Source organism: Prionailurus viverrinus, chromosome A1, assembly GCF_022837055.1.
Source record: "Prionailurus viverrinus isolate Anna chromosome A1, UM_Priviv_1.0, whole genome shotgun sequence".
NCBI lineage: Eukaryota > Metazoa > Chordata > Mammalia > Carnivora > Felidae > Prionailurus > Prionailurus viverrinus.
This window is the reverse complement of record NC_062561.1, coordinates 92,652,710-92,669,103: the sequence shown is the minus strand read 5'-3', so window position 1 is coordinate 92,669,103 and position 16,394 is coordinate 92,652,710. Positions and strand designations below refer to the sequence as shown.

The following is a 16,394-nucleotide window of genomic DNA, read 5'->3' as shown; positions in this document are numbered from 1 at the left end:
TTATGTGATTTGATATGACAAGTTAGACTCCATTCTTGAATACCACAAAGAATCTGAAAGAAATATGGAAATACTGGGGTGCCTGGCTGGCTCAGTTGGAAGAGCACATGACTCTTGAGCTTGGGGTCATGAGTTCGAACTCCACATCAAGTGTAGAGATAAATAAATAAATAAATAAGCTTAAAAAAAAAAAGAAATATGGAAATATCACCTGTCAGTTGCAGCCAATGTGTCCTGAAAAGGTTGATATTCCCAGAGACCATGCTCCCTGCTCAGCATCCCTAACCTCCACTATGCCTGCTGTTCAGAGGCACCTGCTGTCCCCACCTAACTAAGGATGATTCTTTTTTTTTTTTTAAGTTTTTATTTATTTATTTTGAGAGAGGGACAGAGAGAGTGATCAGGGGAGAGGCAGAGAGAGAGAGGGAGAGAGAGAATTCCAAGCAGGCTCCACACTGCCAGTGCAAAGCCCCAGTTCGGGGCTCAAACTCACAAACTCGGAGATCACAACCTGAGCCGAAGTCAGCTGCTTAACCGGCTGAGCCACCCAGGTGCCCTGAGACTAATGCATTTCTAGACAAAAGGAGAGGTGAAGACAGTAGATCTTAAAAGTTTTCATCACAAGAAAAATATGTCTGCAACTATGTATGCTGGTGGCTGTTAATTAGATTTATTGTGATGATCATTTCATAATATATACAAATACCAAATCATGATGTTGTACACCTGAAACTAATATAATGTTATATGTCAATTATACCTCAGTTAAAAAAAATTATACCTCACTTGAAAAAAAAGGAGGGGCACCTGGGTGGCTCAGTCAGTTGAGCTTCCGACCCTTAATTTCAGCTCAGGTCATGATCTCACAGTTGGTGGGATCAAGCCCCGCATCAGGCCCCACACTGGCAGCGCAGAGCCTGCTTGGGATTCTCTCTCTCTCCTTCTCTCTCTGCTCCTCCCCTGCTCACTTTCTTGCTCTCAAAATAAGTAAACTTAAAAAAATAAAAAATAAAATAAAAACTTAATCAGTTATTTTTTAAAAAGATTCTTTTTCAGATTCTGTGTATCAGTCAATAAATTAGTAAAACCTGTTTTCTGGTTTTCCCAGCCCCTGCACCTGGAAAGACTGTGCACCCCAGAAGTTTGTGTACCCTTAGTTTGAAGACATCTGAGCTTATCTGCCAGGCCTGGGAACTAAAAAAGTTCACAAAATCCTTCTTGTTTCCAACCCTGCTGGCTCTCAGATCTGAACTGGAGTAAAAGCTTTACATTCCCGCAGCAAGACCAAGGCAAACGATGGCTTTGGCAGGGAGGTCACAGCCAAGGGAAGACAGAGGGGAAAAAAAAATCACAGTGACACAATTCAAAACTCTCCTCCACATTATACTTGCCAAGTGCTTAGCACAGTGACTGGCAAGTAGTAAGCAGTAAATAAAGGAGAGAGCCACGCAGATGCATTTCACATGCACGCCCCTCAGTCTGGCACGGTTCTGAGCTTCAAATGTCATTCATTGCGGGTGTTGAGTAGGTTGGTGCACAGTTGCTGCTGAACTAACAAGGTAAGGCTCTGAACTAGAGCCTTCGGCCACCTGGCGGTGAACTGTGCACCTACCCCACGCCAGCCCCTGAGCCGCTGCTGTCCACCTGCTTAAGGGCATCGCTGTGGGCTTCAGGCACAAGGAGATGGAGATAGGGAGTCCGTGGGAGGTGGCTGGAGGCTGTCAGTCATCCCAGGGGGGGTCGTTCAGTCCCCCTTCCCTGCCTGCGCGCTGATATCTGGTGAAGAAAAGGCAGAGAATGGCTCAGAGCCCAGGAAGCTCCACCTCCTCCCTACCCTGGCGGGAAGTCCTGGAGTGCCTGACCCTCTTTGCTACCGTGAACCAGCGGGGGAACGAACACAAATTCTGGAGTCTGGCAGACCCGGACACTAACACGGCCTTACCTGGCCCACCGTTGACCACTCGCCTTGGAGGTCTGCCTGCGCACCTGCTGCTTAGAGGCGCTTCGTCTGACCATCATAGCCATTAACAGATGAACAGTGACGGTCAAGGAACAGCTGCCGCCCTGTTCATCCTGGCCGCTCCAGACTGTCGTCCCCCCCTTTTCCCACGCTCTGTCCCCTTGATTTTATAACCTAACCCACGTTGGGAAAGCCTCTTCCCATTCCCATATCCGAATTCATCCTCACCTTTTCATTATCTCCACGGTTAAGACCTCCGTTTGTGTTGTATTAACTTCGTTCCGTCCGATTTCGTAAACTCCGCCCTTTCCACTGGTCCATAACTGAATCATGGGAAAGACAGACTCTATGAACGCAGTCGATCTCCTCCAGTAACACCTAGGCGAAGGAAGAGGGTCCCACCAAGTTTTGGTGTTGGAAAAATTGTAATTAACATCCAAGGGCTGCTGAAGGAAGGCGCGTTCTTGGCCAACAGTGTCCTGCAGGGGGCGCTGTCCACTCAGTGACTCATCACCGCTCAGAGATGGGGGTGGAGTCTGGTTTCACAGCCCGTCTGGATCCCAAGTGCTGACAGGTCAGTTGCTAAGTGTCTACTTATTAAAATGTTTGCTTTGCTAGAAGCAGTCCCAGAGAGCTCAAGGAAATCACACCCTTCTTTAAAACTGCAAGAAAGTACATGTATCCTGCAGCACACACACACAATTATTTCAGAAATACGCCATCAAACCACTCCTACAACAAGCCTTAGCAAAGGTCAGGGTTTGAGAGCTGTTCTTTTTATCCTTGGAGAATGCTCCGTTAATGGGTACCGGAATCAAGGATTCTTCAGTGTGTGCGAGAATGTTACTGATTTGATATATAATTAGGGGTTTTTTTTTTTTTCTATTCATATTCCAGTTCAGGTTTGCTTTTTTCTCTTTTCTGGTTTAACTTTACTTTTTTTGGATATGTAAAACATTTCCACAATTCAATGTCAAAACTATGAAAAAGAGGGGAACTCAGAGAAGTGTGTTCCTCCGATTCTACACCCCAGTTCCAACGTGCGGGTGCTTTCCCCACCCCCAAGTGTTTCTCCGGCACCAGCTGGGTGTCCGACAATTCAGCTCAATTCTGATGCTGTCTACCTGGAGAGACCATCAGACGCCACAGGTTAAGGGCTCAGCCCCACAAGACTGCCACCCCTCTGTCCCACCCCACCTCACCCCTTCAGATGCCAATCGCAAATCCAGGTTACTGTGCTTCCGACTGACTGGCTATGGATGGTAAGTTCCAGTGACTTCCTCCCACGGGTTTTATTAATTTGCTAGAGCGGCTCCCAGAACCTAGAGAAACACTTTACTTACTAGATTACCGGTTTATTATAAAGGCTGTAACTCAGAAACAGCCAGATGGAAGATATGCATCTGGCAGGGTACAGGGACGACGCGTGGGGCTTCCAGGCCCTCTCCAGGAGCGCCACTCTCTCCAAGTCTCCACGTGCTCACCAACCCGGAAGCTCTCGGAACCCCATGCTTTTGGGTGTTTATGGAGCTTTACTGCACAGGCAGGTATGATTAAATCGCCCACCACTGGTGAGATCAGTTCAACCTCCAGCCCCTCTCCCCTCCTCTCAATGCAGGGGGTGAGCCTGAAATTTCCAACCCGCTAATCACGTGGTTTGTTCTCCAAGCAACCAGTCCCCATCCTGGGGGGGGGTCCCCAAAGTCACCTCATTAACATAACAAAAGACACTTTTGCCGCTCTCACCACTTCGGAAATTCCAAGGGTTTTAGGAGCTCGGTGCCAGAAACTGGGATGAAGACCAAGTTCTTATTTGTTGTTATAAATCATAGTATCACAGGGACACCTGAGTGGCTTAATTGGTTGTGCGGCCAATCTTGATTTCCATTCAGGTCACGATCTCACAGCTGGCGAGATAAGAGCCCCGAGTTGGGATTCTCTCTCCTTCTCTCTCTGCCCCTCCCCTGCTTGTTCTCCCTCCCTCTCTCTCTCAAAGTGAATAAATTTAAAAAAAATAAATAAATCACAGTTCCCTTTCCCATCCTGGAAGTTCATTTACAGCAGCCTCCTCCAGGAAGCCCTCCACACCCACTGTTTTTATTTTTATCTTATTTCATTATTTCATTTTATTTATTATTCTCAAATTAGTTAGCATACACTGTGGTCTTGGTTTCAGGAGAACACAGTGATTCATCTCTTATGTATGACACCCAGTGCTCATCCTCCTTAATGCACCCATTTAACCCCCTCAATCCAAATTCGGTCCTCTGTATTTGAGTCACTTATGGTTTGCCTCCCTCTGTTTTTATCTTATTTTTCCTTCCTTGCCCCCATGTCTTCTGTTCAGTGTCTCAAATTCCACGTATGAGTGAAATCATAGCATATCTTTCTCTGACTGACTTATTTCACTTAGCATAATACCCTCCAGTTCCATCCACTTTGTTGCAAATGGCAAGATTTCATTCTTTTTCATCGCTGAGTAATATTCCTTCATATATATATATAATATATATATATATATGTATGTATATATACATACATACACACACACACACACACACACCACCTCTTTATCCATTTGTCACTTGACAGACATTTGGGCCATCTGCAAGAGGGAAAGTCTTGTTGGATGACATCTAGGAGCCCTGCCAGCTCCGGGCCACCTCATGCCCTGACACAAACCTGGACTGCTGAGCCCTCAATCCAAGAGAGACAAGGTAGAGACCAGAACAGTGGGTGTGGAGTGCTTCCTGGAGGAAGCTGCTGTAAATGAACTTCCAGGATGGGAAAGGGAACTGTGATATTGTGATTTATTTTAATAAAATAAAATAATAAAATAAAATAAAATAAAATAAAATAAAATAAAATAAAATAAAATAAAATAAAATAAAATGACTTTCCCTCTTGCTGATGGAAATCAGTAAGTCAGGCTTCTGGCCACCTGGGCAGGAACCTTGTGCACACTCCCTCCAGGAAAGGTAAAGCCTCTCTGGCAGTTCGTGGGGTGGGGGAGGCGCTCACCTTTATCCAGTGGCTTCCAACCAGCGTGTTTCCATCTAAATCCTCTTACAACACTGTCTGAGGGCTACTCTTCCAAGAAAGACACAGAGAGGCATGGAAAGGTCAAAAGACCTGACTGACTGCTCTGACCTCTACAGTCCTTGCCTTTCAAGCAGCATCACACAAAAACGTAACATTCTGCCCCTCCTGCTACTCAGTTTCATCCTCGGTTCCCAGCTTGTACCTGCAGCAGCTGCTGCCGCCGCCTTGCAGGCTTCCAAGCCAGCAGTGCACAAGCCATTTTTAGCTCTTCCTGCTCCTTCACCCTGGCATCCAGTCTGTGGGCACAGAATCCAGCCCTCTAGGGCTGGAGGAAACCACAAAGGGCATGCAGTTCGGCCTGCCCACGCAGCACTTGGATTCCCTCTGAACAGTGGTAGAAGCCATTGCCCAGGCTCAGCCTAAACACTGCCCCCCACCTTCGTGCCAAGGAGGTGGCCACTTCCTGACATTATCTGTTACATCTTGAAACAGTTATGATGTTCAGAAGAGACAGCCTTGGGCAGAGCTGAAATCTGCCTCCCTGTTGCCTCTCCTTTTTACCTCCCTCACACACACTTCACTGGTCCTGGATTTTTTTTCCTGGGGTTTCACAGAATCGACCTCCCACCCCATCTTTGCCCTTTAAACCTGAAGGTTAGGGGGCGCCTGGGTGGCTCAGGTCATAATCTCACTCTTCGTGAGTTCGAGCCCCACGTTGGGCTCTCTGCTGTCAGCAAGGAGCCTGCTTTGGAACCTCTGCCCCCTCTCTTTCTGCTCCTCCCCCACATGCTCTCTCTCTCTCTCTCTCTCTCTCTCTCTCTCTCTCAATCTCTCTGAAAAATAAATAAACTTAGGGGGCACCTGGCTGGCTCAGTCAGTTAAGCGTCCAGTCATGATCTCACAGTTTGAGTTCGAGCCCTGCATCAGGCTCTGTGCTGACAGCGGAGCCTGGAGCCTGGAGCCTGGAGCCTGCTTCGGATTCTGTGTCTCCCTCTCTCTCTGCCCCTCCCTGCCTCACACTGTTTCTCTCAAAAATACAAACATTAAAAATACATATAGGGGCGCCTAGGTGGCTCAGTCAGTTAAGTGTCCAACTTCTGCTCAGGTCATGATCTCAAGGTTCATAGGTTCGAGCCCTGCATGGGGCTCTGTGCTGACAGCTCAAAGCCTGGAAACTCCTCGCTCTCTGCTCCTCCCCTGCTCGCACTGTCTCTATCAAAAATGAATAAACGGTAAAAAAAAAAAAAAACAACACACACACACACAAATAAACAAACTTTAAAAAATAATACAAATTTAAAATAAACATGAAGGTTAGGATCACACCCCACCCAGGGTAAATATTCCCCAGTGCTCCATTGGACGTGGCTTCAAATCACTAGCCTGTCTGGCCCCTACTCCAAACATGCTCCCGTTTAGGCAAGTCAAGCATTGTAAACTCTGCCTGTGAGGCCTAAGCAAGTGACCTCGGGGCGGGGGGGGGGGGGGGGGGGGGGTAGCTGTAGCAAAGAGAGTATGTGTCCCTTCTACTTTGCCTTCCATGGGCATAGGCAACCTCCGTCAGGGAAAGACTGTAACCTGGTAGTCCTCGGCTAATGAAGAAGCAGGGGAGGGGCTTCATGCTAGGAGATAAACTGTTTGCTGTAACCGCCCGGAGTGTGTCTGTCCATCAGACACCTGCTCTTGCTAGAACGCTAATTAAAGCCTCACTTCACTGTGCTCCGGGTCTCTGTGTCCCTCCTTTGACTGGGTCAGTGGGCTTATTTCTCACAACCCCCTTCACCCAAGCCCCTGCCCTAGGACCTGCTGTGGCCAGACTTCATTCAGCTAAGTCTGGCTCCTTCTAGAGAGCAGGCGGGCCAGAGACTTAGCTAGCATGCCCCCTGGGCCTCTCTGATCTTGTGACAGAACTGTCCTTTCTGCCCTTTCCTCCATACCTTTGCTTAACCTGTCCTTCCTCTCAGAGAGCCTTCCTCCTCACCCACCCACGTCTCGCCCCAGCTTGGCCTAACTCCTCCTGAGGCTTTCCCTGGTAGTGTCAGCCCAAGTGACAAAAGCCCTTATATTTTGCCAATACCACGTCTGTAATAAGGAAGTAATGACGGACCAAACCCAGAGAGCATTCAAGAAGTAAATGAGGGGGGCGCCTGGGTAGCGCAGTCGGTTAAGCGCCCGACTTCAGCCAGGTCACGATCTCGCGGTCCGGGAGTTCGAGCCCCGCGTCAGGCTCTGGGCTGATGGCTCGGAGCCTGGAGCCTGTTTCTGATTCTGTGTCTCCCTCTCTCTCTGCCCCTCCCCCGTTCATGCTCTGTTTCTCTCTGTCCCAAAAATAAATAAAAAACGTTGAAAAAAAAAAAAAGAAGTAAATGAGGCGAGGAGCGTCTGGGTGGCTCAGTCGGTTGGGTGTCTGACTCTTGATTTTGGCTCCGGTCATGATCTCACAGTTTGTGAGTTCGGGTCTCACGTCAGGCTCTCAACTGACAGTGTGGAGCCTGTTCAGGATTCTCTCTCTCTCTCTCTCTCTCTCTCTGCCCCTCCCCTGCTTGCTCTAAGAAAAAAAAATTTTTTTAAAGGAAGGAAGAAAAGAAGAGAAAAGAAAAGAAAAATGAGGTGACTCACGTCAAGCACTTGGAGCAGTACCAGATACACAGGAAATGCTCAATGAACAGGAGCTCTTACTATTAATCCCCCGCTTAGCACTGACTCCACGTGCCATCTTAACACTCTTTCACATCAGCTCCTCTTACCTTTCCAGCTAAATGATGAAAGAACCCAGGATCTGGAGGCCGGCAGACCTGGGTCTGAATCCACGTCCGCCATGTCTTACCTGGTGAAGTCACACAACCTCTGCTTCTGTAAAATGGAGCTAATGGCTCCCACCCGTCAGGGTTGTGATAAGGATCAAATGAGGCAATGTCTGCAAAGGTTCTAAGTGAACTGGGAAGAACTTCAGTGAGAAGCCTGAGTTTCTGGGGGAGGAAATTCCAGACCAGCCTCCAGACTGCTGGAGTCAAAGGCAAGCCAGGCGGTTCTGTCTTCGAGCAGACCCCGTGCTCGAAGTAGCTAGCTTCGAGAGCAGCTACTCTGGGCCAGACCCCGTGCAGAGTTCCTGTAAAGATGGGGCCAATCCTCAAAGTAAACGCTGTAAAGTCACCTCTAAATCTCCAGCCACTGGGCCATCACCCAGTCCCCAACCTGCCCTCTCTCTAGACCCTCACCTGGGACCTGGTATTTCCACATTCATTCATTCGTTCACTCACTCATTTGTGCATTACACAATTATTTATTCAGTAGTCACCAGCTGTTCCGAAAACAAGTTGACCAGAATCCCTGCCCCTCATGGGTCTTATATTCTAGTAACTCATTACAGAACTTTTTTGCCTTGGGGCGACTGTGTGGCTCAGTAGGTTGAGTGTCCAACTCTTGATTTCGGCTCAGGTCACAGTCTCACGGTTTGTGAGCTCGAACCCTGCATCGGACACTGCACTGACAGTGTGGAGCCTGCTTGGGATTCTCTCTCTCTCCCTCTCTCTCTGCCCCTCCCCTTCTTACTCTCTCTCTCTCGAAATAAATAAAATAAAATAAATTAATTTTAAAAATCGGGGCACCTGGATGGTTCAGCTGAGCATCCAACTTTGGCTCAGGTCATGATCTTTCTTTGCTCTAAAAATTCCACTGTTTTCCCACTACTTATGCTAGTCTACCACTTTGAACCTGGCCTTGGGGACAGTTAGGGATCTGGCTCCACTCCCTTTTCCTCCCCACTCACTTCCTTTCCCAGGAAGGAAGGCACCCACAGGCTCAAGGTGGGCCACACCCCCTCAGACTGGGTGCCTGAGCTCCCTCAGTCCTGGAAACGCCTCTGCCAAGGGATAGGTGGCCAAATGTTTTCCCAGTAGGGGAACCTGTTCTCAGCCCCGCCCACGGCCTAGCTCAGGGGCCTCTCCTCCCCAGGAGCTCTGCCCTCATTCACCTGGGAGCTCCCCAGGGTAATTTTCCTTGTCATTTCCCCAGCATCTGCAGAGTGGACACGCCTCCCTGGGAATCCATCTGCGTGTGTGCACCAAGGACATAGCTGGTAACATATAGTTTTGTGGGTGGCCAAAGAAGTGAGCAGGGAACACTGTCCAGTGGAGAGATTGCAGAGAGGGTCTCATGGGCGACGTTCATATGATCCTGGATGAATGAGCAGGGTGTGACCACAGGGAGGAGAATCACCCACTAGCTAGGGGTGGGCCATCGGGGGCAGGGACAGTGTGGTGTAGGGGTGCAAAAGTTTCCTTCTTCCCTTCTACGTTCTTTGCCTGGTCTAATAATTAAATTGATGTAAGACTGATTCACAGAAGAAAAGCATACAAAAGTTTAATAACTTTTTTTTGTTAAGTTTAATAACTCCTGTGCACAAGGGGGAGACCCGGGAAAATTGAGTAACACTGCCGACCCCACCATGGCCCAAGCTCATCATCTTAAATACTGTCTTCAGCCAGAGGCAAAGGATGTTGGTGGTGGGAGTCAGTTATGGGAAGTTAACGGAAAAGCACAGGAAGCAAGAGTAAAGTTGTGATGCAGATTTAAATCCGGGCCTTAGCCACTGACTTAAGATTCTAAAGATTTAGATATCTTCCTCTTTTTGGTACTTAAGGGGAGACACCCTAACAAATGAAGACTTCCTTTATAAATGTAAATGTCAAATGGGTAACTACTTAGTTTTGCCAGTGTCTGCCGTTTTTTAAAAATAATCAGCTTTTAAAAAATGGCCAGCATAAAATAATATGCCAAAAAGGCACATTTGGGGATGATTTATATTTTTTTTTTATTTTTTTTTCAACGTTTTTTATTTTATTTTTGGGACAGAGAGAGACAGAGCATGAACGGGGGAGGGGCAGAGAGAGAGGGAGACACAGAATCGGAAACAGGCTCCAGGCTCCGAGCCATCAGCCCAGAGCCTGACGCGGGACTCGAACTCACGGACCGCGAGATCGTGACCTGGCTGAAGTCGGACGCTTAACCGACTGTGCCACCCAGGCGCCCCGATTTTTTTTTTTAATTTTTTAATGTTTATTTTTGAGTGAGAGAGACAGAGTGCGAGCAGGGGAGAGGCAGAGAGAGAGACAGACACAGAGTCTGAAGCAGGCTCCAGGCTCTGAGCTGTCAGCACGGAACCCCACACAGGGCTTGAACTCAGGAATGGTGAGATCATGATTTAGGCCAAAGTCAGACGCTTAACCAATTGAGCCACGCAAGTGCACCAGGGGTGATATATTTTGCACCCCTTTAGTGTCCAGATGCATGGGACATGCAAAGGAGCCATCCAGTGTGCCAGTGGGCTCGGAGAGGAAGGTGAGGAAAGGAACAGAGAAAGAAGGTGGAAGAGAGGTCATTTTGATGTGGAAATGTTGGGGTTCGGAGCCAACAGCCAAGAAAGAATTCTTGAGACATCTTCAGTATACAAAGGTGGTTTTACTAAAGCACAGGGACAGGACCCCTGGGCAGAAAGAGCTGCATGGGGGTTGTGACAGGTAACTGATTATATAGTTTCAAGTTGGGAGAGGGTCAGGCATAGGGTAAGTCGGTAAGGAATTTTGGAAACAAGGTTTCCAGGACCTTGAGGGGCTAGCTGCTGTTAGGAAAAGGTCATTGGTTACTGTTAGGAAAAGGTCAGTAAAACCTGAGTCATGAGACCCTTCAGATGTCTATCTGGGTCATATGCTTGGGGGATGATTTTTAACACATATCTTGGTGGGTAGAGAGAAAGTAAGTTTCCAGAGGAATTTTTATATGTTAAAGTAGACTTACAGGACCCTGGAGGTCAGGATGATGTTAAGTTCAGATTGCCTTTTGCCCTTAGCAAAGTGTCACTATTAAGGTGGCTGAGTTCTTAGAGGAAGGTCACTCTACTGTTTCAAGGATGTGGCACTGGGTTGTCAGGCAATAAGGAAACTTATTTATTTATTTTTTTAGGTTTATTTGAGACAGAGAAAAAAAGAGAGAGAGCAAGCACAGGCAGGGGAGAGGCAGAGAGAGGGGAGAGAGAGAATCCCAAGCAGGCTTCACACTGTCAATACAGAGCCTGACTCAGGGCTCGATCTCCTGAACTATGAGATTAAGAGTGGGACACTCATCTGACTGAGCCACCCAGGAGCCCTTAATTTTTTTCTTTTGCCTTTGTTCCCCACATCAACCTGACTGGGAAAGGTCTTGAGTGTCAAGCTGGGAACTGTGACCTCAGCAGGTCAGTGGTCAAAAGCTCAAAGAGGACAAGGCCAGGTTATGGAGATGAGTGAGATTTAGGGGATCCAGGAGAAGTGGAGACTGACGTCTTCAAAAAAGTGATGTGGGAAACAAAAGCAAATGAAAAATTAAATTTCCTTGCTGTCTATAGCCCACTGACAAGTCCTTGGGGTAGGCAAAGTGACATTTCTCTAGGAGCTCAGCTGCCTCAATGGTGACACTTTGCTAAGGGCAAAAGGCAATCTGAACTTAATATCATCCTGACCTTCAGAGTATTGTAAGTCTCCTTTAACGTATAGAAATTCCTTTGGAAACTTCCTTTCTCTCCACCCACCAAGATATGTGTTAAAAATCATTCCCCAAGCATATGACCCAGATAGACATCTGAAGGGTCTCATGACTCAGGTTTTACTGACCTTTTCCTAACAGCGGCTAGCCCCTCAAGGTCCTGGAAACCTTGTTTCCAAAATTCCTTACAGACTTACCCTATGCCTGACCCTCTCCCAACTTGAAATTATATAATCAGTTGCCTGTCACAACCCCTATGCAGCTCTTTCTACCCAGGGGTCCTGTCCCTGTGCTTTAATAAAACCACCTTTATGTGGGGCGCCTGGGTGGCTCAGTCAGTTGAGCGTCCGGCTTCGGCTCAGTCATGATCTCGCAGTCTGTGAGTTCGAGCCCAGCGTCGGGCTCTGTGCTGATAGCTCAGAGCCTAGAGCCTGCTTCAGATTCTGTGTCCCCCTCTCTCTCTGCCCCTCCCCCACTCATGCTCTGTCTCTCTGTCTCAGAAATAAACATTAAAAAATAATAATAAAACAAAACAAAAAAAACCCCACCTTTATGCACCGAAGACGTCTCAAGAATTCTTTCTTGGGAAGCAGCTGGGTGGTTCAGTTCGTGGGCTCCCGACTCTCGATTTTGGCTCAGGTCACGATCTCACGGTTCATGGGTTCAAGCCCCAGGTAGGGCTCCGTGCTGACAGCACTGAGCCTGCTTTGGATTCTCTGTCTCCCTCACTCTCTGTCTCTCTCCTGTTTTCTCTCTCTCTCTCTCTCATAATGGATAAGATAAACGTTAAAAAAAAATACATATTTTAAATAAAGAAGAATTCTTCCTTGTCCATGGGCTCCAAACCCCGACATTTTCCACATCAAAAAGGACAGGCACTCTCAGCTCCTAGCAATGGAGCCAAGGTGGATACAAGGCTGCCATAGCTTCACATTGTTTTGAGAAGCCAGAAACCCAGTCTTGATAGTGAAATTTCCAGATTGCAAACACTACCACCCCCAAACAAAACGTGTTCACGGGCTTCAGTTTGCAGCCTCCGGGCAGGGTTTTAGGCGGCAAGATCAGAGCTAGGCACTGGCCCAGTGATGCTGGTGACTGGTGGGGAAAATGGCCTGGAGGGGTCCACAGTGGAGGCAGGGACACAGTTGTTGACCTGGGTCTGAGTCAGGGGTGGGATAAAAAGAAAAGGAGAGCTCGGAGAGGGGTAAGGTTGCTGGACAAAATAGAGAAACCCCCCAGTTAAATCTGAATTTCAGATTGGGCGCCTGGGTGGTTCTGTCAGTTAAGCATCCGACTTTGGCTCAGGTCATGATCTCATGGTTGGTGAGTTTGGGTTCGTGAGTTCAAGCCCCTCATTGGGCTCTGTGCTGACAGCTCATAGCCTGGAGCCTGCTTTGGATTCTGTGTCTCCCTCTCTCTCTGCCCCTCCTCCGCTTGCACTCAGTCTCTCTCTCTCACCCTCAAAAATACATATTTTAAAAAATCTGAACTTCAGATAAATAAAAAATTTGTTTTATTATTTATATTTTGAGAGACAGAGCACAAGAGGGGAAGGGGCAAAGAGAGAAGGAGTCACAGAATCTGAAGCAGGCTCCAGGCTCTGAGCTGTCAGCACAGAGCCTGACACAGTGCTCAAACTCACAAACTGTGAGATCATGACCTGAGCCGAAAGCAAACGGTTAACTGACTGAGCCACCCAGGCGCCCCTAAAAATTGAAAGCAAATAAATAAATAATTTTTAAAGTAAATGTTTATTCAGTTTTTTAGTTTTTTAAAAATGTTTATTTTTGAGAGAGAGGGAGAGACAGAGCACAAGCAGGAGAGGGGCAGAGACAGATAGGGAGACACAGAATCCAAAGCAGGCTTCAGGCTCTGAGCTGTCAGCACAGAGGCCGACACAGGGCTCGAACTCACAAACTGTGAGATCATGACCTGAGCTGAAAGTGAACAGTTAACTGACTGAGCCACCCAGGCGCCCCTATTCATTTTTTAAAAATAATTAATTTATTTTGAGAGAGAGAAGAGTGAGCAGGAGAGGGGCAGAGAGAGAGGAGAGAGAGAATCTGAAACAGGTTACAAACTGCCAGCAAAGAGCCTGATGCGGGGCTCGAACCCACAAATCATAAGATCATGACCTGAGCTGAAGTCAGATGCTTAACCAACTGAGCCACTCAGGCACCCCATGAAAATCTTTTTAGTTTCAAAAAATGATACAAAAAAATAACTCCTTGTTCATCTGAGGTTCCAATTCAGAAGGTATTCTGTAATTTTATTTGCAAAATAAACCTGGCCACCCGGGACCGGGGTCCTATGGCAAAGAACATGACACGTGGGCAGCAGTGCTGTAAGGTGTCCAGCAAAGGTCAGGGCAGCAGCGCCTCCCTCGGGTACCTGGTGAGGGCTGCTGGGCCCTTTTAACCCAGGCCACCGTCCAGGATGAAACAGCCAGTTGAATCCCAGATGTCAGCAACCCCCACTCCCCCGCCCCCACCTCCTTGCCCCAGGCCATTGTTGCAGGGTGACCCTCAGGCTGGGCTCTGGAGTGGCAAGAAGACTGAGTCCATGGAGACAAGGAGGAATAGGGGAACCTTCCTTTCCCCAGGGCCTCTTCCTGCAGCACAGCCTGGCACTGTCTGCCTTCCCTCCCCCTGCTTAGGAAGATGGTTCCCCCATCACTCTGATCACCTTTGCTGGACGGGGCTGGTGGGCAGGCTGGGTGTTGTGCGAGTGGGGTCTGCACCAGGTTTCCTCCTCCCCTTCTGCCCACTCCTCATCCTCCTTGACCTGCCTTCACGAGGGGCAGTCCCCTCAGCCTTAACCTTGAGCTTGGTTCTCTCTCCTGACGATCTCATTCGGGGCTTCAGTGACCATCTGTAGGCTGAGGACTAAAGCAGGACATTTTTTTTATCCTGCCTACTTAAACCCCAAGGGTATTCTGACCTGCTGTACTGGAGGTCCCCTCAGCCTGCTCACCTCCTCCCCTCTCTCCGACCCTTCCTCCCTCCCTCCCTCTCTCTGCCCTTCCCCTTGGTCCCTCCTTCTCCCCTCTCCTTCCCTCTCTCCCCTCTCCTTCTCCCTCTCTCCTAGTGTTCCTCAACTATTCTTTTCTTGTAATGTTTATTTATTTATTTTGAGAGAAAGAGAGAGAGGGAGAGAGAGAATCCCAAGACACAGGGCTCCATCCCATGAACCCGTGAGATCATGACCTGAGCCAAAATAGAGTCAGATGCTTAACCACTTAACTGACTGAACCACGCAGATGCCCCTTCCTCAACTATTCTTTCATATCTCTCTCTCCATTTCTGTCTTATTCCCAAAACTGCTCCAAAATTTCTTCTGGATTCCCTAAGAAATGTAGACAAACTATGACGGCTCCACCCAACAATGGAAAATAAAACTGATAGGTAAACCTGCAGGGTAAAATTTATGATTGCCTTAAAACTCTTGGAAAAGTCAGCTCTGCTTGACATAATGGAGAGCTGCAAAACTCAATCCAGGAGACTGGAACTCATAGAAATACAAGTTGCAAAAGTATGTATAAACTGACTGATGAAGAAAATTTTGTTTAAAAACTAGACTGAATAAAATTAAATTAAGAACTGATAGCCATGGGGCTCCTGGGTGGCTCAGTCAGTTAAGCGTCGGGCTCTCAGTTTTGGTTCAGGTCATGATCTCGTGGTTTTGTAGGTTTGAACCCCACATCGGGCTCTGTGCTGACAGCGCAAAGCCTGCTTGGGGTTCTCTGTCTCCCTCTCTTTCTGCCCCTCCCCTGCTCGCATTCTCTCTGTTTCTCTCAAAATGAATAAACTTCAAAACAAACAAAGAAACAAAAACACACCTGGTTAGAATGGCTGTGATCAAAAAGACAAAAAATAACAAGAACTGATGAGGATGTGGAGAAGAGGGAACCTCTGTGCACCGTTTGTGGGAATATAAATTGAGGCAGCCACTACGGAAGACAGTACGGAAATTCCTCGATGAATTAAAAATAGAACTAGCATACCATCCAGCCAATCTACTTCTGGGTATTTCTCTGAAGAAAATGAAAACACTAACTCAGAAAGACATATGGACCCCCAGGTTCATGGCGGCATTATTTACCATAACCAAAGGAAGGAAGAAGCCTAAGTGTCCATCAATGGATGAATGGGTAAAGAAAATGTGAAATACATGTACCATAAAATAGCCAGAAAAAAGAAGGGATTCTTGCCATCTGTGGCAACATAGGTGGATCCTGACAACAATACACTAAGTAAAACAAGTCAGAGAGAGAAAGACAAATACCATACAATCTCACTTATATATGGTATCTAAAAAAAAAAAAAACAAACATAACAGGGGCACCTGGGTGGCTCAATCAGTTAAAGCATCCAACTTCAGCTCAGGTCATGATCTCGCGGTTCGTGAGTTCGAGCCCTGCATCGAGCTCTGTGCTGACAGCTCAGAGCCTGGAGCCTGCTTTGGATTCTGTGTCTCCCTCTCTGCCCCTCCCCTGCTCTCTCTCTCTCTCTGTTCTCCCCGGCTCACACTCTTTCTCAAAAATAAATAAAATATTTTTTAAAAATTAAGAAAAAAGAATAAACATTAAAAAAAAAGTTTTAATAAAAAAAATAAAAAACAAAAGCAAACATGAAACCAAGCTCAAAAATAGAAAGAACAGACTGGTGGTTGCCAGAAGCAGGGATGGGAGGGTGGCTGAAAAGGGTGAAGGGGGTCAAATGGTACAAACTTCTAGTTATAAAATGAGTAAGTCATGGGGATAAACAGTATTGAGTATAGCATGGGGACTATAGTTGTGAATATTGTACTGCATACTTCAAAGTTGCTAAAAGAGTACATCCTAAAATTTCTCATCACAAGAAAAAAAAATCTG

General features: G+C 47.3%; 1 protein-coding gene across 1 annotated transcript in view; it reads right to left on the bottom strand.

Annotated features, from left to right (window-relative positions):
* Positions 1-952: 952 nt before the first annotated feature.
* Positions 953-16,394, bottom strand: part of LOC125164113 (translation initiation factor IF-2-like) — a 28,830-nt gene continuing 13,388 nt past the window's right edge. Inside the window, exons 3-4 of the mRNA XM_047856612.1 lie at positions 2,189-2,338; positions 953-1,776 (exon numbers count right to left, since the gene is read on the bottom strand). Coding sequence (XP_047712568.1) covers positions 1,722-1,776; positions 2,189-2,338 — 205 coding nt within the window. The 3' untranslated portion in view covers positions 953-1,721. The remainder of the gene's footprint in view (positions 1,777-2,188; positions 2,339-16,394) is intronic.